General features: G+C 44.0%; 1 protein-coding gene across 1 annotated transcript in view; it reads left to right on the top strand.

Annotated features, from left to right (window-relative positions):
- Positions 1-1003: 1003 nt before the first annotated feature.
- LOC138453423 (CD109 antigen-like) overlaps positions 1004-21760 on the top strand; it is a 1481241-nt gene continuing 1460484 nt past the window's right edge. The window contains exon 1 of the mRNA XM_069606256.1: positions 1004-1228. Within this exon, the coding sequence (XP_069462357.1) occupies positions 1113-1228 (116 nt within the window). The 5' untranslated portion in view covers positions 1004-1112. The remainder of the gene's footprint in view (positions 1229-21760) is intronic.

The raw sequence follows: 21760 nt of genomic DNA, 5'->3' as shown, positions 1-21760 counted from the left end.
AGCAACACAGGTAAACCCAGCACGTCTGAAATCGCCGCAGCGTCCGTTAAAACGCAGCGTCTGCTTCCCTCTGCCAATTACCGTCCCTTCACAGAACTGTGAGAAGGGCAAGCGACGGGGCGCGGTTGCGTTATATTAAGTTTGAAAATAGAACACTAGGAGGGAGGCAGAGATGCGGAAAAAATAACGGAATGGACTGAACCAGAGAAGGGGCTGAACGTACAGGAAGGCAGTCCGACGGCCAGGTGGAAATAAGAAAGCGCATTCAGGTGCGCATACTGCGGTAGTACTTCGGGGCTGTACCAAAGCCTGATAACACCATAGGAAGGGGGGCTGTGAGCCTGCGAGAGAGGGGGGCGCGAGGGAAGAAAACAGAGAGATGTTAATTTAAAGTAATAGGGGCGGGGAGAAAGTAGAAGGGAAAACGCACCAGAAAAAGGAATCGGCGAGAGTGCAAGGTGGAGATAGAGAGAGAGCGCGCGCGCGCTACAGGACAGAGGAAGGGGGGCGGGTCTATTTTCATATGGGTGTACCTTATATTCGGTTTTCACACTAACGGTCCAGAAACAGGTAGGGACCATATTATGAGTTAACACAGGCAAAGGTGCTCAAACAAAAAAGGGCGAGATGGCATTAAAGGGTGCCAACCTTTAAATACTTCGGTCACATATTAGTTCACATTATGTGCCAGAGAAATTCGTGAAACCAATTCCCCGACCATCACACGTAGCTGGTGCCGACGAACTCGTGCTTACTGGATTGCCTTCAACAAAATGTACAAAAAGGGTCACACACATTAGTGCAAGCATGAAGCTCACGATGTAAAATGCTCCACGGGAATGCACCTCCTCCTGTAACGCGCGCGGTATTGCTGGTAGAGCGGAGTCTACCTGGCTGTTCGGGGGCTGCTGGAGCGCATAGACTGTTGCCTCTCCGCCGGCCCCGGGGGTGGGGAGACGGGACTTCCAACGCCGAGCAACCTCCATCTCCTCAGGGGCTGCGAGGGGCACTGCAGCTGTGTGGACTGGGCGGGGCCTGAAAGCGTCTGACTCACTCCCCTAAAAACAAACTGCCTTCATCCGTCGCTCGTCGGCACCGCTGCTTAGAAGGACATGTCTGCACCCCTGGGCCCGGCTCCCAGGCCCAGTGACTGCCGCGGGAAGATGTCGGCGCTCCCAGTACTTTTCCTCGTCTGGCTCGCGCCCTCCTGTTCGCCCGCGGCAAGCCGGTAAGCAAAGGCAGGCATCTGGGGGTGGGCGGCGGGCAGGCTGGCCAAGGCAAGGTTGGTTCTTCCTTCACGCAGGCAGGGCGTGCGTTTACAACAAGAAATTGCCAGCGGCCCCTGCCACTTTTTGTTTCTTTTCAAGTCGTGTGTAGTAGTAGCCATACAAGGTACACTTCAGAATATATTGTGAACATTAGCCTGCGTCGCGTCTAGATGGAATTGTGAATCTTAGCATGTCCACACCTAGATAGAACTGTGAATATTAGCATGTCCACACTTAGATAGAACTGTGAATACTAGCATGTCCACACTTAGATAGAACTACGAACATTAGCCTATGTCGAGTCTGGATAGATTTGTGAAGTTAGCATGTCATTGGCAGATGCCTGGCCACTAGAGTCTAAATGGAGGATAAGGGGAGTTATCAGAGAGCATGTTAGAGGCGGGGACTAGAGGAGTATGGAACCCGTATGCCAGTCAGACCCAGATCAGGACAGAGCCGCAACAGGGAGACTACGCTTCAATGCAGGATAGAGACGCAAACTAACCAACCCTACTGACTATTTCCCTTTCTGCATACACCTCTCAAACTCCAAACCAAACGCAACCAAAACCTACAGCACAACAAACCGCACAGACTTCACTACGTTGCATCAACAAAACAAAAACACACATAGCCTTGCACAACAGTACACGATGACTACCAGCCGCAAACACCCCAGGCCCAGCCAACGGGCCCACCGGGCTGAGGCCGCCAACAGCACATCACTGCCCTCTTGCACTTTTCCTGCTTCCTCCCACTAACTCAACCTCCCCTCCTCTTTCAGAACAGCCAGAGCGCCAAGGGACCACTACGGTGGTGATATTGCGCGGTACAAATGTCCTTGAACATTATAGTTCATGGCAGCCCGAGATACGATGAGTAATGTTGGGATTACACTATCACTACGGATTCTTCTTTTTTTTTTTTTTTTTTTTTCACTGCCTTCTGTAATCCGTTATGTCCGAATGCCTCACACAGCAGAATCCCAGGTGTCACTGCAGGACTTAATTAAAGCTGTAGCTAGCTTTTCAGATTATTTTCCTGCAAAATGGCTTTCTGGGACACTTTACAGCCATTAATCTTTATGGTGGTACATTTTTTGTTAAACACAAAACTGGGGTTTAACACAAGACCAATAATCTAGCTGCATGCTCATTTTGAAGCACAACACGTTTTTCTATGTATTTTATTAAATTGTTTAAGCTATTTTTCTTCAACACAATAGAAGCAATTTATCATTTTAATCCAAACAGACTCTACAGTGTGTATCAGAATCTGGCATATCTCTTACATTAAATTAAGCAAAAGGCCCGGAAGTGCAGAGTCTCTGGCTATGCTTTATAAGGAATAAAACTGCCTGTACTATAAGTACAAATGGTATTAGAAGTCAGAGTTGTTCTGGGATCCAGAGACGTTTTTATGGGAGGGCAGAAGGGGCACTTGCCCTGGGCCCCCACCTTGGAGGGGGCTCAACAAGGCTGCCTGAACTAAAGAAGTAAGATTCCATTGTTCACCAGACTTAAATAGCACACATCCGGATATTGTATTGCATGGTGCCGAGGCTCTACACCTATTGCCTGTCTGTTTTGACAAGTACATTCTGCCCTGATCAATTCATCATGTAATACCTTCTCTGTTCACTGCAGCATACATAGTTTGTGCGTTCCTTATGGCACAACTCTTGTCACATTCTTTCCTTCCTGTGGGAATTATGTTGATCATGTGCAATAGCCAAAGTTCTAATGCATATTGATAAATTGAGTGTCACAATAGTTCTGAAGTTAGCTCAGTGTGTTAAGCACTCATTAGAGCGATATGTTTTAATATACAAAATTAGAATATCACATTCCGACGAGGCTGGCTGAGCATTTCTTATGTCTGAAGTTTATAAATCTGCCTGCATATGTACTTGGTTTTGCAGCACAACAGGTGCTATTATCAGAAATGTATCTTCACAAAATAGGGGCTGCTATAAAAACTAACATGTGTCCCGTATGGTAAAGGTCTAGAAATTGGTTTGTTCAGATGGGGTGTTGTAAAACCTAGGCAATCGCCTCCAACATTGAGCATAAACTGTTAGTCCAAGAGGTGTATAAGTATCCAAATTCAAGACTGTGGAACCAAAGCATTCATGCTTGTATCCTGGCTTTGCCAGCAGACGATACAGTGATCCTGGTCAAATCATCTAATATCTCTTAGATTACTGTGCTTTCTTCTGTGAGGTGGTGGCATCGTTTAGCCCATTACTTGATCTTTCTTCTTATGTAGGCCATTTGAGTGGAAGGGGTGGTAGACACAAAAAAAGTTTGCTGTTTTTGTAATATACAAAGGTTCTTCTGCACGTTTATAAATGACAATTTCACAAGCCAATATTTTGGAAGTATTTAAAGCTTTAAAATACAAAAGACAAACCCAGATTACATCTGTTATATCACATTGATTGGTATGCTGGTACTTATATACTTCCCTTGATGATGGAGAGAATGCAGCTAGAATCATCCCCTTTTTGCAAGACACCCTTATGAAATGAGATTGTTTTATTTCATGGTAAGAACTGGAAAATAAAGTGTTGAATTGCAGAGTTGGCACAATTCTCAGCTTCATCCCATAACCAATGTATGATCCTGGGCATCTCGCTTAATCTTGTATTGCCTAACCTCTCAAAATGGCCAGTCCATAAACCTTTCAAAATTGTCAGACCTTCAGAGTGATTTCCTTCTCAGGGCGTGATCTTCAAAAAAGCTTCACTTACGGTTTCACTGGCTACAGTGTTGCTTCCATTATAATAATGAGCATTGATCTATTGCACACCACAGGCACTTGTTCCTGTGACCTCTAATGGCAACACCATTTGAAAACCACGTCCCACTTCTAATCTCAGTCCGTCTGGATACAGACACCTTCCTGGTAGCGTCTAATCTGCATCCACTATCCATGCTATGGTATGCATAGCTTTCTCCTTCCTTCTAATTGGTCTCCTCAATCCAAGCCTGAGTACTTTTTCACTCCGTGAGGCAGCTCATGTGAGTTCTCTGTCTATTCTTGGTTACATGTACCTTTTCTTCTGGTCCTGCATCAATACTACATGCTGCATTCCTTCCTGGATCCTATTGATAAAAAGCATCCTGTATCTATACTAGAACAGAAGTAACCTCTTTGTAGATTGCTAATGTTCGCCTTCAAATGCTACTTGTTTATCATTCTAAGTAGACCAAGAATGAAGAGGGCAGCATGTCAACCTAATGGGTTGTGATCACAACTGGGGGTTAAGGGGTTTGGTGCAGGGGAGCCCTCAAAGATGACCGTGCCCAGTGCCCCAAAAGTGCTTAAGATGGCCCTGCTGTGACTAAGAAGAACTTGACCACGGAGCTCCTCAGTGCCTTGTAATATTATTGCAATGTACAGTAGGGGAACCATATCTCATATATAATCAGCTGGAAATGATAACACAAAGGGATCCAATTATATTCCAATCGGCTAGTTCTGATTTCATCGACTTTGTACATGAGACAACTCCATCACAGTGCTGTCAGCCATACTTAACATGCTTCTGAGTCTCCTCCTGCCCCAATTGCTCCTTCATCACAGCTGTAGACCCATCCCTTTGCAACACTCCTCGTTTCTCTGAGGCAAATCTCTGCTGTGCGGCCCATCCTTGCTAATAAGCACATGCCCATTTCTGCACCTCACCAGGTGCCATACTAGGAACTATGGACAATACTGGTTTGTGCAAGTTTACACTGAAATTCATTCTCAATACATTGCTGTTTTTTAGGGTAACCAGATTTAAAAACAGCTCAGCAAAAACGTGCTCACCTTAGAAGCAAGATGACACGAAGCAACACAGGTTCGATCCCCAGGTCCGCTCTTAGAAACCTCTGGGTATTTAAGCGCGTTATAAATACGCAACTAAAACCAAAAAAAAATAACAATTACACAACCAAAAAACAAAACATTCCTGTAACAGCGCCTCAATGCCCGCGGGCTGTGTGAGTGCTTTAAAAATGTAAGAAACCGGGACAGGACATCTAACATAAAAGTAGGAGTAACTCTTGGAAGTGGCTTTCAAGGCACTACACTTCAGTAGCATTTGGAGGAGAAGGGGGTTTAAGTGTTACTGTTCAAATGAACACATATTATAATTAATGTATCAGAAACTAACACTATCGTAAATTCTAAAATACAGCATGTCTTCTGTGCTAGATTGTGCATTCCTGCCTGCCAGCCATGAAGACCTACTACAAAAAACCGGGACCACTGCAGTTTCCAACGGTAACATAATCTCGAGAAAGGGGCACAGAGCACCAAGGCAAAACCGGGACATCTGGTCAACCCTACTGTTTTTAGATGGTCACAAAAGAGAAAATGTCATCTTTTCACTTGGTTCTCTGTTACTTGCGTTGTAAAGAAGAGCATACCAAGAAAGTTCATTGTAAGGATAGTAAAAGTAGCCACGGGGCTCCCTGCCTGTATAAAGCACCTGCCAAGCGACCTCTTGCCTCATATGGCAGACCTCCTCTGTGCTTCTCATGCTCCTTATAATGTACAGTTGAGATCAAAATATTCTGCACATATACATTTAGGATGTGTACAGTTTCCATCAGGAACTTATTATATAGAAAGACCTACTGCCATCTGCACATTGCGTCCACGTTCTGTATATGCAGCTAAGGAGCGGTCTGTGATCAAACGATAACTCGGTGAGTAGTTCTAATCTCGCAGGTGGTTCTCGTTGAGATGACCAACATTTCATTTCGGAGCCATTCTCAGTGCAAACATGACCTGCTGTTAGCTGCTGTTGCTGTGGCCCGCCGTCGTGCCCATGCACCAGTGCGTTTCCCTGGAAAGTTCAGGCTGGACCAGCCTTTCATCGCTGGAGGGACCCCCATTACACCGTTGACAGCTAAACTAATTCCCCGCCTCTGTTCTTTGTGCTTGGATGAATACGGAAAGAGCAGCATGGGAGGGGATTGGAATAAAAGTACAGTTCTTGGTGCTTCTCACGGGGTTAATGTCCCCCAATTACTTTTAGGTTTTGAATGCATGCATGCCATGATAATGCTGGCGATGACAGGCGAAGAGCGTGGAGTGTGCTTTGTAGAGAAGGCACTGCTCAACATGGCTCACAGGGCTGGTGATATGGATAGTAAAACCCAAAACAACATTATAGCTGAAAACATTACAAAAAAAGACATAAAAGAGGTTTTCTATAAACGATCTGGTTCTAAATAATAAAGCGCAAAGCCAATCCGTCTACCCTTTTTGTTACAGCATATAAACCTCTGTGTGTTGCGTGTTAATGTGCGACGTGTATGTATGGCTTTGTAAGCTTGTACGTGCAGGGGATAATCGCATATGTTACCGGCCTCGGCTCGTAGGAACAGGATTGCACGACCATGGAGTCTCTGCTCACTCTTTCCTGGTGTTGCAGTTTGGCCTTTTACAGAAGATCCCAACACTCCCCAGCAGGGCTCTTTCAATGGACAGTGCAGCACGTTCCAGCCATAGTGCCAGAAGCTTTGAGCAGGCCTGCTAAACAGAACAATGAGAATATTGTTTCTTTATTTTGGAATAAAATTCCACAAAACCCACATAAAAGCAGTTCATATAAAGCAATACAATCATTGGAGGTAAGATGTAAAGCAATGATGACCTCTAGCAGGTTGGGTGTAATCCGTGCCTCCCTGTTCCTTCTTCTTAGGGCCTGCCTGAGAGAGGATGGCAGTGCCCAATCAATTGCTGGTGTGGCCACTCTCCATAGGACTCTGCAGGACGTTGAGTCAGGCCAGCCCTCTTAGGGCCGGTAGTATTGTTCAAGCTCTGGCATGTTCATTAGCCGTACACACAAATATGAAATAACTGCAGATCTTCACGCAGAGCAGAACACATATTGCACCTTTCGTCCTGGTGCTTGCCTGTCCACTGCGCATTTATGGCCCAAAGTGGGAAACCATTAAATGGGCCCTTGTAACAATGCCATCTGTTTTTTAGCATGTTGCTTCCCAACAGGTAATCCGGAATATTGTTTGCAGTGAGCAACACATATCTTTGGTTAGCTGCTTTCTGAAGCTCCATGGTCTCATGCCGGTCATGAAGAGGGTTTTGATCTGGGGGATTACAGCCACCCTCCTTGGCAAATCGAATAGCCTTAAAGTGGAGAAGGCCGGTTCGGCATTCGTTTCCATTAAGGACTTCTCAATGTGCTTGCTCCATGGAATAGTTAAAACACCAGTTTTACTCAAGATGTTAGCAATAAAGGACTGCGTTATGGCTGCTTTAGAGTTTCACCTGAGGCGTGTCCGATGCAGGACCGGCTCCACCATCAGATCAACCTCTGGATAGTGAATACCTAGCTCTAGGTAAGGGGTCTGCAACCTGTGGCTCGCCATATGTTTTGCACTACAACTCCCATGATGCTTCCCCATTGACCTTGCTGGCTAGGGCTGATGGTAGCTATAGTCCAAAATATCTTGGGAGCCAAAGGATGCAGACCACTAAAGTTTATGTGAACAGCATAGTTGGGAGCTGGTTGTGGGAGACCCACCATTCAATAAAAAAAAAGAAAATATATTAATATTCTCAAACTTTTGTAGGCGCACCAATTAGGCATTCCCCACAAGATGGCTCCGTAAAGTGACATTGCACATACATTTTCAGTTTCATTTTCAATGGTTGCGAGTGCCACATCCTCATAAATCGTGCAATACCACCATGAGTTCGTTTTATTTCAAGTGCTTGCTTATCACTGGGGGGGGGGCACCCGTTAGAGTTGTCGAAAATCTAATGCCAAGATAATCAAATTCTTTCACCTGGGGAATTGGACATTGATTTCTGCACACCTGGGGTATTTTACAATGTTTCCTTTTTAGTGAGGAAACCATTGTTGCAGCCTTGTTGTTGTTCATTTGGAGGTCTAAGGAATTCATAGAGGTACTCATTAATAAGGCGCTGCCGGCGGAGTCCATGCAATAAGCACACAGTCATCTGCCCACGCCATCACAGGTAAAAACATGTTCCCAATTTTAGGTACATCTGGGCCAATTTCCACAAGGACATGCCGTTTATATATAAAGAAAACAACAAAGGGGCCAAAACGCACCCCTGCCGTTCTCCCAATGCTTTATAAAAAATACATGGTACAGTGGCAATTTTCTCCACTTCTGACACATGCTTTAGTGTCATGGTGTTTGTGTAACGTATTTAAGATATCTTTTGGACAGTTCAGTGACAGGAGCACATGAAAAAGTTAAGATGTATTAACCCTGTCAAAGATTGTGCTCTGGTCTTTAAAAGCCAAATAAAGAGGCTCTTGTTTTGTATACAAAGGAGCTAATATTAGGTAGAGGATGGGTGCTTGCTCACTGGTCTCTAGCCTAGACTGAAACCCCACTGTTCTTTGGCTAGAATGTTATCTTCTCTCACCCAGAGATCCAGTTTTTCTAACAGCAGCCTTCCAAATATTTTAAAGGTAATATCTAGAAAATATATGGGTTTATAAGCCGAAGGGCTGGATCTATTTCCTTTTTTAAATATTGTGAAGATAATTGCCAATTTCCATGATTCAGGGATCCTACCTGATTTAATGGAGTTAATAATCAAGTCCGATCCTGTCTTGGGGAAAAGGCCATCAGGGATACCGTCAGGGCCAGGAGAACGATAGGTGGACTGTTTCACAATAGCAGCTCTTAGCTCTTTTATAGCGCATTTTTCAACAGCCTGGACTGTCATTTGATTACCACTTTGGGAGAGTTCAGATACTGGTTCGACTTTGATTATGGGATTAGCTTCCTTGTGTTGAAAAGTGGTCAACCCAAACTTGGTCCTCTACATTGGTTTGAAGACTATTAACATTTCGATTGTGGGGGGGCATTTGTTGCATGGTCCCAGAACATTTTTTTGAGTTGTTTGGGGCACACGCCTCCAGATGTTCACACACAAATACACTCCAGAACACACACAAAAGGTTGAGTTTCATTATTCTGTTTTCTCAGAAATAGGACAATACACTATTTCAAAACACCTCAGATGACCATTCAATTTGGAGTGCTGTCAGGTGGGGATCACTAAATAAATCTGAAATCACTTGAAATGATTCAATCAATGCCCATTCTTTGACTGTGATACAAAAGTAATTGATAGTTGTGTTCAACTGATGGGCTTTAAAGGTATAACTACCTGGGATGTCATCGGGTGTATGACCATTCTTTGATCGAAGCCCCCACTCTAAAAGAAAACTAGCCCCATTGAAAAAGTAAGAGAATCTATCACTGTGGGTTCCGGAATTCACAAAGCCATATCCTCTAGGGTCAAAAATATCCTGGGAAAGACTAGTTCCTATTTTTAGATTAAAGTTCTCCCCACCCCATGTATGACCAGTCTGGATGGAAAGCACACTCAACACCTGATCATCCAAAATATTTTTAAGACTCACTAGACAGCCCATATTACCAGAAAATTGGGTACTGTTGTAGAAATTCACTAGAACTACTAATTATTGCTTATGAAACGCCAGTTTTAGTGCTTGAACAACATTTTATTTGATAACCGATGGTGTGATGCAATATCTTAATGATGTTTTACACAAATAGTGAGACCACCAAACCATCTTCCCTGGTTGATTTTTCATTGCATTAACTAGAGATGCAGTATATCCATCTAACTCCATCTCTTCCTCTGATCAAGTTTCCTGGAATAAAATTATATAGCTTTTTTTTTAACTTATATTGTCTCCTGACACAACAGCTTCCTCCTTGAAACATCTTAATTCGAGGACAAAAATGTCAAAGAAGCCACAGTGCGATAACAAGCTGGAGTCTTTGTAAATAAGGTGGACTTACTAAGAGTCAAGTGTATGCGTCTCCAGTATCTGCTTGGGAGTTTAAATCCTCAAGCGGTCAATCTGCTTTGTCAAGTGTTGATAGGAGGTTGAATCTGTTTTCAGTGAATATAGGCCCAGATGTTAAACTTTGATGAGAAGTAAACTGTGAGGTGTATGGATGGTTGCCAGTGGACAACTGTGCGTTACTGTTAGGCTGCTAACGAGAACTAGAAGCTTTGAGTTCATTTGATTCATTTAGGTTCCCTTATGGATGCAGTCTCCTAGATCATTGCCACTCCTTAATATCTTAGGGGTAACATTTGAAGAATAAAAGAAAGGCAAGGGAATATTTCTCATTCACGATGGTAAGCAAGGTGTTCTCAAATTTGAATTCAGTACATAAGCAGCCGTTCTCGGAGACGCAAATGTAAACGTCCCTTTTTATTTTCTTCTTCGCATTTCCCACTCAGCTTACTCTCCTTTCCATAAGAATCTATTATGGTTTAATGTTTGATGTTTGGGCCAATTATTATGCGAGAATTAATCCAATGGGAAACCTTGTTTATCAAAGAAACCCTAGGCTCAACCCATCCCAGTGGCGGTGGTTTAGCCGCTATGACACCGATCATGAATCTAGCCACTAGTGCCAGGTTTAGAACACCATTTGGTCTTGCACCAGTATTTACATTGTGTCTTTTTCCTCTGTTTCAAGATGGACAGATTTAATGCTCTTAGTGCATAAGTTACACTTAAGGGCGAATTCGACTCATACTTCCTCTTACTAAAGTTGCCACTTTTTGGCATACTAATTGGAGGCCTGGATTAACAGCAGAATGCGGTCATGTGCTCCCTGATCCCGATTTGCCAATTTACTAACAGTTGAAACAATCTCGAAGACCTCTCTTTTCACGCTCCTTAAAATATCATCTATAATTAGAAAGACTTAAAAACAGATTTTAAAAATACTTCGATAAGAAGTCCATTATAGAGTTCAGTTTCGCGTTGGGTTCCAGAGCTGCCTCTTGAGAATTATTTTGAAGAGAAGCCAGTATCTCCATGATCTCAACATTACCTGAATCCAAGGAGATACCCTCATACTGTGTACTAGTAGTAACAGTTTTAGTCTCTGTAAGAGTTTGGCAGGTGGAGGTTGATGAGATTGTCGATGATGAGTTGGTGATCGTGGCTGGCGAGTTGGCTGACATATTTTGTGACCACAATCTATTCCAAGATTATCCAAAGTATTATTGATGGGGTGCTCTGGTCAGGTGGAATAGATGTAAGTTACTCAAAACAGCAAAATGCCCATCTCTAGGAGATGGGAACAATGTTTTATTTTGGGAAAAGGGTGAAAAACCTAGTCCAGCAAAGAAAACAACATTGACTGTGTGCTCACAGAAGGTATTAATTTAGAAATTCCCTCAAATTGTGTGCAATGCACAGAGAATAAAGTAAGTCTTTCTAGGTCTGCTGTAGGTCAATCCCAGATTCTTAGCATACTATTGGCTCACTTGTGGGGATTGTCAGTTGGACAATTAAAAGAGCAGAGGCCAACTGGCAAAAGTCCCCCATTTTTAACTATGTAGTGCAGGGATTTGTGTGTGAGGGAGAAATTAAAAGGGAACAACCAATCACTGGCAAGACCCCGGAAGATGACAGAAAACTTGAGAGAAAGATCCAGAGCATGGCGAGGGTTACTCCTCAGACAAGGGCAGAAACCTGAGTACCAGAGAAGGAGAGATGCAAAGCTAGCCTAAGTACTATACCTGAGACCAGAGAAGGAGAGTAAGTAAGAGCTTGCTGGGGGATACATTTCAGACACTGACAGACCCTCTATCAGTAGGGTGACCTTGGCTCTAGGGTTAGAACAGGGGAATGTAGCTACGGTTCTCCAGATATTTTGGACTACAACTCCCATGGTCCCTCGAAAACTGACTATGCTGGCTAGGACTGGTGGGATTTGTAGTCCAAAACATCTGCAGAGCCAAAGATTGCAGACCCCTGGGTTAGAATAACAGACTTACAAAACAACTTAAGCAGGTTGCTAGAATTATTTACTGGTAGGTACATGTTAAAAGGTAGTGATATCACCTTAAGAGGGTGACATGCAGCTAGAGGGCAAGCATATCTGAGCCACATATGTACTCTAAAACAAAGGGGGAGAAATACTTGCTAGCAGAAGTTTTTAAAAAGGTATCGACATCAACCCAGGATGGTGGCCGAGGCTAGATGGTCCTAATATCTGAGCCTTGCTCATCCTCTAGAGAGTAGAAGTACTTGCTGGTAAGCGAGGTCAAGAAGCGATCTTGGTATTATAACCCTGGAACTGTCTTTGAAGATGCAAGCTGGGCAATGGAGCCCAGAGTCTCTGTATATTGGAGCCAAGTAGTGCACTAGGCACTATATGAGTTTAATAGGGATATTTGGGAAGGCACACATTCCCATTAATGGGTCCTTGATAGACATTGAGTTAGCCTTTCCTGAATTCTCTGGTATGAGCATTACTATCACTAGACTCTATAGGAAGTTAACCTCACCCAGTCCATTACATTGAATAAAAGTGTTGAACTTTTGTGTGTTCTGTTGATACTTCATCACACTCTTCATGTCAGTAATTTGCTTCCCTTCTTCAGGAAGATCTTGTTACTGCTCCCTGCTGACAGAAATGAAAAGCCACCATTTTATTTTTGCTCAATGCAAGGGATTCCCACAATATTACCGAGAGAAGCCGCAAATTAAAGAACTCAACATGCTATTTGGAGGAGGAAAAGGGGTGCCATCAAACCTTGGCATGAACCCCCCCCCACGACCTTGGAGACTCTAATAACATTCTCGACATCAGAAAGAGACTCAAACTTCTTCTATTGTCACTACTATGGGAACACTGATTGTTTTGAACGGCAGCACTTAGATGGCCTGGCCGTAGGCTCTACATGAATACCAATAGCAATCGCATCATGCCAGAGGTCGGGAGTGGGAAAGAAGACACCATGTGAAGTTGGGGGTGGGTTGGGGAGCCAGTTAGGGGTAGAAAAGGTTCGGTGAACAATGCGTGAATCTCACAAGATTAAAGCAGCAACGCCGCAAGACGCTCTCAGAAAGTGCCGATTTAAGCTGGTCGTGACTTCCCACATCTGCCAAATTTGAAGGTTTTCTTGCATTAAATCTGGTCAATTTAACTGCACTTTGACAAACGTTTTTTCAGTGAATATCATTTGGTTATAGCATTTTTTTTTTTACGGGTCACAAGCCATGGGTCACAAGCCATGACCTTCGGCCGTGTCCACTGTATATGTTGCCACTATACACACGATTCTTAATTACCTTTTCATTTTCTGACCAAATGTCCAGTTTGGGGTGGGGGCGGCCTTGACAATCCCTTGGTTTAGAAAATGTCATCCAAATCCATTCAGCAAGTCATAAATTATTATTCTCTCTCTGATGCAAAGCGCCAATACAGATATAAATAAGACTCAGTCAGCACCCTGTTCTCCGTCGAATATTTTAAAAACTACTGGATGGATTTGCCCCAAACCAGTCAAGGAAATTAAGTCAACGCTATGTGCCCAAATTGTTTCTTTTGGTGTGAGTGGACACAAAGTAAACTGGGACAACAAGCTAGAAACTATTTATGGAATATAGGAAACTACAAAAGAAGTTGCCGGGGGCAGGGGTAGAAACACTCTTCTCCCTGAACCACCTGGGATTTGCAACAGATAAAAGATGGCTTTAGTCTCCATGTCAAGCCCTCCTGTGCAGCTCCATCATATATCAAGATTTTTAAAGAACCTTCCAAATTTGCACCACATTGGATAGTTGGAGAAAATGGTGAAGGAGTCTGGGCTACTCCTCTGAGCTATTGCTTTCAATGAAAATAAATATTAGGCGTTTGCCAGGCATAGCTATTAGCTGGGCAGGTACTCGCACCATGTTGTACCTGCTACCATCAATCCAGTTAATACCACTATAGCTGTGCCTGGCCAAGTGCCTTTCCCATGCTGACACAAAGGCCACACGGTTGGCTTGTTTTCATTGAAACCAATATCTCAGAGGAGTAGCCCGGACTTCTTCACCATTTTCTCTAACTATCCAATGTGGTGCAAATTGGCCCTGATTTGAGAGAGACGGGAATACGGCCAAAACACGTGTAATAACAAAGGGCACTGTCAAATGTGCAATACTTTTGAAGAAATCGAAAAAATAAAAAATAAACCAAAAAATCACATTGGAATACCGAGAAAGGGGTCATTTGTCTTCTTTCTCAGTAAAACGTGGGTGCATGGGTCACATGTCAGTGTAACTGCATGAACTTTTCTTTCAATTAAACGGAGTGGAGGAACCAGATACTTCGTTGTTACCCTCCCAGACCCTGAAAAGGCGATTACTAAATACACACGAGGGCGCTGAGGTCCAACTACAGGAAAACCCCCCTTAAAAGGTTCCTCAATTTTGCATCAATCTGGTTTTTAACAGGACTTCGTGACGGACACACAGAGTGCTTATAAATCGATTGGCTGCACGGAGGCGGGGCAAGACATGTTTAGTTTTATTTTTTTACATCAGCAGCGGGTTTACCTCTCCAATTAAGTCATTAATCCTCAGAGGATTGCTTTGAAAAATACTGATGGGCACTTCAAGTGCAAGGTTCGATGGTAAGGCTTGATTAAAGCGAGCTCAAAGAGTTCCCATGGGACAGAGTTTTGGGCGGGGAGGGGCTGTAATTGGGTGGGAATGGCCAAAGGGCTTCTCCATGGGTAGTCAGTTGGTTGCTCATAACCAATCGGTGCCAACAGGATGTGTGCCCCTCCTCATATGCCATTACCTCTCATCTGTACTGTACTGCAATATTCTTGGTTGTAGATGTTGCAAGCAACACCTAATAGCCCAAACTAAAAATAACTATGCATTCATAATGTGAGTAAGTATATACAGTGTGCAAAAGGATATTGAGTGTGTTTAGTGGGAGGGTGCAGGTTGTGGTTCTATGAGTAGTGTGATGGTCAGAATGCAGCGTGAAATTACATGTGCATTTATTGTTGTACAGCAGAGCATCTATGTACAGGTCGATCTTTTCGTTTGAAAGGCCTAAACGTTCTTCTAAATGTGCATCATTAACAACTGCATTATGTATTGTCTAGCACTTATTGCAGGCTTTCTCCAGTGTCTAAGCACAGTGATAAGCATTCACAATGGACATAGGGGAGCTCCATGCACTACATATTGAATCATACCCTATACAACGGTTCTATTACTCAATACATATGTAAATTAAAGCAACCTGGGTACTTCCTGTTCGAAATAATTGTAGATTGTGTGTGGTAAGACCAATGTTGTACCCTATTTAGGGTTGTCTTCTTGTCCTTTTTGCCTTATGAAGCCTGACATCTGTTTGCCTTCTATAAAAATTGGCTTTTTTGCTCCTTGTCCCATCTATCTTCCCATTCGTTTGCTACCTTCGTAATAATGTTTCTAACTGCTCTTTCACACCGAGATATTGCAATATCAATTATTTCTCTTGACCACACCAATTTAGCTGCTAGATCCACCATCACATGTGCCAGTGTTCCAGTATGACTGGGTATCCAGACTATGTCCATACTCCAACCTAGATATTTACTTGTATTATACCACTGAGCGTTATCCTTAATTATATATTTCTTCCTTGAAGTTTTGTATAGCATGAACTGCACTCAATGAGTCAGTGAAAATGTCTCTTTGCTTTTCAACACCTTTTTAATAGCTAACAGAATCACTAGCAAATCATCTGTGCAAATTGAGAACTTATTTGAGATCCGTGCCATTTTATAAATGGCTAAGCTCATTAGTGTATAGGCTAGACCTAAATATCATGTAACCATCAGTATAAACCTGATACGTCCCAATTTCTCCTTTTGCAAAATTAGCACCTTTTTCAAAATGTAATTTATCTCAGATCATACTTTATCTAGATCCTTAGATAATGGTGTACAAGTGTTCTACTATTGATATCTCCAAATCGACAACCTAATTTCATCACATCTGTTAATTCTGGCAGCATTCATTAGCCCCATTTGCCAGGCTTCTCTGGGAATATAAACTCCAAACGTTCCACTTTGTTCACTACCATTAGTAGCATGATTGACCTACATCCAAGTTTCTTCTTACTTGTCCTTGCAAGGAATAAAATAAGCAGTGTGGCATTACATTGCACTTGTGTAGCAGAGCTGGTGACTTAAATTACCCTGCTCCATGAACGCACATCTCACCCTGCATTCCTCACTTGCCATCATGGCTCAGTCTCCTCATCCTCTTTTCTCTGTACACTGGAAGTTCAAAGGGTCTAATTGAGAGTCCTCCAGTAATATCTCCACTCTAAAAGTGCCAAAGGCTTGTGTGGGAGTTCTGGTCAAAAAGTTCTTTCTATTTCAAGTAATTGAGTAATCAAAATTATACGTTCTGTTTGGAAAAGACCAATTTGTGTTAATTGCATTTAAAAGTCCATTCCTAAAAAATAATGTTACATAATGCATAATTACAGTATTTCTATTGTAAAACACTGAATCATCTCCATTTATTTCAACCTAAAGTTTAGGTTAGTGTATCTAAATCTCAGTGACTTCTACAATTCATTTTGTACGGAAAGGAGCATCATATTGATGTGTAAAAACATTTGAGAATGTACATGATCACACAGCCAAATGCTTTTGGTGGAAATCCTAGGTCTGTTGCCTGCTGGTTGCATGCATCTGTGCAACTGGCGCTCAACCCATGAGGTGATCCCAAACTCCTTTACATTCTATCTTATCACCCGGTTGCTTTATTACTGCTACCATGCAAGTGACATGTCTGCAAACTACAATATTCCATCTTGTTTGCCCATTTCTCTCCCCGTTAAGCCATTCACTCTGCTTACTTTTTCCTCTTACTGAATGAATGGCCAAGGTTAACTATATGTTTATGCAAAGGAGGGATCACTAGTTCAACCAAGTCCGTACATACACAGACCTACTACAATACCATACACTGTAGTTGGTCTCCAGAGCTAGTTTCTGCTCTGTGATTAGAATTGCATTCTATATTAGCACCTGGGTGAGAAAGCTGGGCAATCATGATGGCGGGATGCACCGGAATCCTCAAGTAGCCACCCACATTTCATGCTGGCCCGCTGAGCCTCTGCCCAAACTTCACCTTGCCAATGGAGGAGTTGCCCCAGGTAGTGTCTCCATTAGAATGCCTCAGACCACCGCAGTTCCCAACATCATGCTAGGTGCTTAGTCTCCAGCAATGGCTTAGCTTTAACATTGTGAATGTTTTGATTCATGAACCTTCTTCTTGCAGACCAATGATGGGGTAATCATACGGTATACGGGACATGCCCTGTGCAACACCAACTGCACCCAAGTGTCTGCTACCTGAATGGGCATAACTCTTATTTTTCTTTGAGGGGATCGAGGCTAAAGGGGGGTGGGTAGGTTTAAAGGAACACGGGGTGGAGGAGAGAGGGATAATCCACAGTGTCAATGGAAGCTGAAAGGTCTAGACAAATGGGTACGGGGGAGATGGGAGAGTGGTGAGTAGTAGTGTGAAAACTGGCACAGGGGCTGAGCGCAGTCCCTGTGGAGACCCAGGTCTGCAGAATGAGGGGTTGTTGGGGTCAGCATTTGGTTTCTTTAGGTATAACTGGGGCTGTTTAATAACAGGCTGGGAAGATACCATTTGAGAGAAAGGTTGAATAAGGCGGAGAGGTGAGCAAAGGTGACACATGCAAGTTCCTCAATAGTTTGTCATACAAAGGGGCCATTTGGAGTGCAGGATGGGCTGGCAGGGTGAAGGATGAGTAGAGGGAAAGAGGGGCAAGAGAGACAAGAGGGAGGGAGAGCCACAGAGAGGGCGAGGGAATGACGGGTGCCCTGTATTTTGGTGATTTTAGTGTCGAAGTATGAGGCCTATTCATCAGATGAGAGAATGGAGCAGTTGTTCAGAAGGGTGGGGAAAGCATGGCCTGGAAGGTCATGGATGGTTTTGTATGGTCAGAGTGTAGAGAGGAAACTAGATTAGTTTAATAATTGGGCTGTATTGAGAATTGTGTTCAGGGTCAGTAGAGCGTTTTTGTAGGCAGTGTGACGAGTGAGGGAACACAATCTTTGCACCAACCACTTAAACAGCAACGCATTTCTGTCCTCTGCAGCTGAATATTTGGGGAGATCCATGGTTGAGGAGGCGGGAGAGGGGGTAAAGGAGCAGGCAGGTTAGTGACCATTGAAGGGGGTTCAGTTCAGAGTTAAATTCTGCAAAGGTGAGTTTAAAGGAGGAAGCAAGTGGAGGAGACCTCTTGGTGAGTGAAGCTGACTTGGTTGATGTAGGGGGACGATGGCGTCGGTCTTGAATTTATATTTCATGATAGGTGAAGGGGGCGGGTGGTTTTAAAGGATAAGAGGGTGAATAGAAAGAGGGTCCAGATGGAAGCTGTCAATTGTGAGAGCAGAGGAGACTTGCATGCAATATATAAATAGGAGATGAAGAGAGTTGCTTTGAGTGTGTTGGAAGGTTATGTAAGTTAACTAGTGAGTTGTCGGAGAGTGGAGTCAAGTTGAAGGTATTTGGCTTTAGTCATATTGGCGAGATTGAAGTCTCCCATTATGGTGGCAGGGACTTCAGTTGGGAGTATTTCAAGTAAGAGGTCGCAATCGGAGAAGAAGATATTGTGTGTGCCCCAGTGATAGAAGTGTACCAAAAAAGTAGTGGAACTGTGACTCCGGCAGGGGACAGAGTAGGAAGGAAAGGAGCAACGTACAACACATGTTGCAGTCATGCTGGTTGACAGCTAGTTGAGTTGAAATAGATTTCAGTTTAGCTGTAACTGATATCCGGTGGAGAAGTGTGCTTTAATTTCATAAAGGACAGTTCTGGAATGGTGGAAATGGTTGCAAAAAGTAGTGGAGCTGTTAACAGTAAGAAATAAAAGTAGTGGAAGATGGCTCCCGACCGTTCCCGCCTACTTCGACCAACGGTGTTGATATTGATATTTTATTTCTATCGTGCTCGTACACAAGTGTTTCAGAGCACGACAAGGCGAGGTAGGGGAACGGGAGAGAACAAAACGATGATTTTACCAGGCCCAGTGACATTGATAATGCGCAAGTTCATGGGAGAGGGGGAGGGGAAAAGTGCATGGAAGGGGGGGAAGTGGAGAGTGCAGAGCAAATGGAGAAACAGATAAATGATAATAAATAAATAATAAAGGCAACAGTGGTAGTGCAGCAAGCAATTGGCAAGTGCTGGGTTTAAGGCAGCAGACAGGGTAGATCTGATAAGTACAGGAAGAAAGAGGGGGGGCTGTATAGGTACAGATACAGACCCCAGTGCAAAGGATGGCCCGGAGGCAGTGCGGGAGGGTGGCAGGGTGAGTAGGTTCCTGGGCCCAGAGGACAGAGGGTGGCCAGGTGCACAGTGCCGAGAGAGAACGGATCAGCAGGGGAGAGCGGGAGCAAAGGCAGAAGCAAAGAGGAAGGTCTTGAGGTGCTTCTGGAGATGGTTCTCCTCAAGTTTTAGAGTGGCAGGGAGACTGTTCCAGAGTGAGGCTCCAGCCGAAGACCGAGATCTACCTGCAGCTTGTTTCTTTGAAAAACGACTGACCCTGAGGGAGTTGGAGGTAGAGGAGCAAAGTGCTCGAGAGGGGAGGTATTTTGCGCAGGGATAGCTGAAGGTATTTTGGACCCAGGCCCCAGAACGCCGTGTGGACAATGCATAGGGTTTTGATTTTAATCCTTGCATCCACTGGGAGCCAATGGAGAGATTTCAGAGCTGGAGAGATACTATCCCAGGGCTTGAGGCCAAGGACAAGTCTTGCAGTCCTGTTCTGGATTAGTTGCAGGAGAGTAGAGGCAGGTAGATTTAGAAAGAGGCTGTTAGAATAGTCCAATCTAGAGAGAACCAGAGCTTGGGGAGACCATGAGCTTCTGGGGGAAGGAAAGAAAAGGCAGAGTACCTCTGAGAAGGTGGAGTAGGAAGTTTGACTTTTTTAGAGACATCCGAGATGTGGGTCGGAGAAGGAAAGTGTGGAGTCAAAGATGACCCTGAGGTTCTTAGCCTCGCAGGTGGGGGTAGGAGGAGGGCCAAGGGATGCTGGCCAAAGAGTGAGGGGAAAGGATGAAGGTGTGCTGATGAGGAGGAGGAGGAGGAGTATGCCCATTGGGCAGTGGATGAAGATATTAAGAAGAGTGGGAGTGAAACGTTGGATCGAAATATACTCAAAGGAGGTGGGAGTGAAATCACAGACAGGAAGGGGTGCCAATGGTTTGTCTCTGATGATCAAGACATCCACAACCCCACATTTCTTGAGGAGATTGGGGGAGTGAGAGAAAAAGGTAGTCAGTGGGAGGTGTGCCAGGGTTGTGGAGGGGTCCATGTGCCAATGGTACCATTCACTGTGATTTCGGGGTGATGGGATCCAAATTATTTGTGAGAAAGGAGATTTTTGTGAGTGATTGGGCATTCCAGAGACCCATGGTGAGGTCAATATGGGGAAGCTGAGGTAGTTGCTGGAGTAGATGAAAGGAAGTTGGTAGGTTAGATAAGGTTGGAGTGGGTGGGATGGAAGAAAGGTGTGGCGTTTGGAGGTTACTGAATAATGGGGAGTCGAGGGAAGTGGAGCCAGGGGAGTGGAGGGAAGAGAGGGGTGGGTGGATACCATGTGGGGGAGGGGAGAGAGGAGAAAAGATCAGTAATGGGTAAGGGCTTTATTGGCAGGAGCATGGTAGGCAAGGAATAATGCGTTGTGTTGGGGAGTGGCAGAGGGTCCTAGGTCACCAAGAAACGCAATTCCCAAGATGGAGTTGCTCTATGCATTGGTGGAAGCACAGAACAGTGATTCTGCAGATTTAGGAAATGGAAGTCATGCGAAAGTTCTGTTCTGATGGCTAAATGGATGGAGGGGTAATACAATGGGTGGCATTAGAAAATAACGGGGCCTAAAGGAAACAGTCCTTGTCTGTACAGCCCTTTGCGGCAGGCACTTGCTGGTAGGATGCCTCTGGAAAGGCATTCAAAGGTTACAAAAGTGCTGGAAGTGCCAATCTCAGAGCTGCCTGCTTCAAAAATGACTGCTCTGAGACAAATTCCAGGAACAATGGTGCTCCAAGTACAGGGTTATTCAATTGAACTCCAACTCCATCAGAAATTGCATAGGGGTTCTTGGTGCTGTGACGGCTCAGAAGAAGGACACAGACTCTGATCTTCCATATTCGGATACTTTATTAAAAGAAATGAAAAATACAAACTTTCCTTGTATTAAGGGTTTTCCCTAGATAATAGAAACTAACTAGGCCGCTTGTCAGTTGGCAGGAAGCCCAAAAAGATCTGTCCACTATCCAAACTAACCTACCAAAACAACGGAAATACAGGAGAATGGCTCACTTCTCCTGTGGGCTGGTTTCTCAGCAAGTTCCTATTTAGAATATTCATACATGGGTTTTTGGACTACTTCTATTAGTTTGTACAGTTCAGTTATTGGGATCTTCAACTTTTCTCTCTCCTTCTGATTCTGATCTCTTATGTACTTATATGTTATGTATTTTCCTTTATCTTGGAGCTCTGCCGTTTTCCTTTAATCACAGTTGAAACGTCCTCTATTAAATGTCCAATGGTCCTCTATTTAATGTCCAATCCTGGGCAGATGGGGAGCAGGTGCAAGTAG

Source organism: Ambystoma mexicanum, chromosome 4p (assembly GCF_040938575.1).
Source record: "Ambystoma mexicanum isolate Mex_15411 chromosome 4p, UKY_AmexF1_1, whole genome shotgun sequence".
NCBI lineage: Eukaryota > Metazoa > Chordata > Amphibia > Caudata > Ambystomatidae > Ambystoma > Ambystoma mexicanum.
The sequence above is the reverse complement of the archived record's forward strand: the minus strand, read 5'-3'. Positions and strand labels throughout refer to the sequence as shown.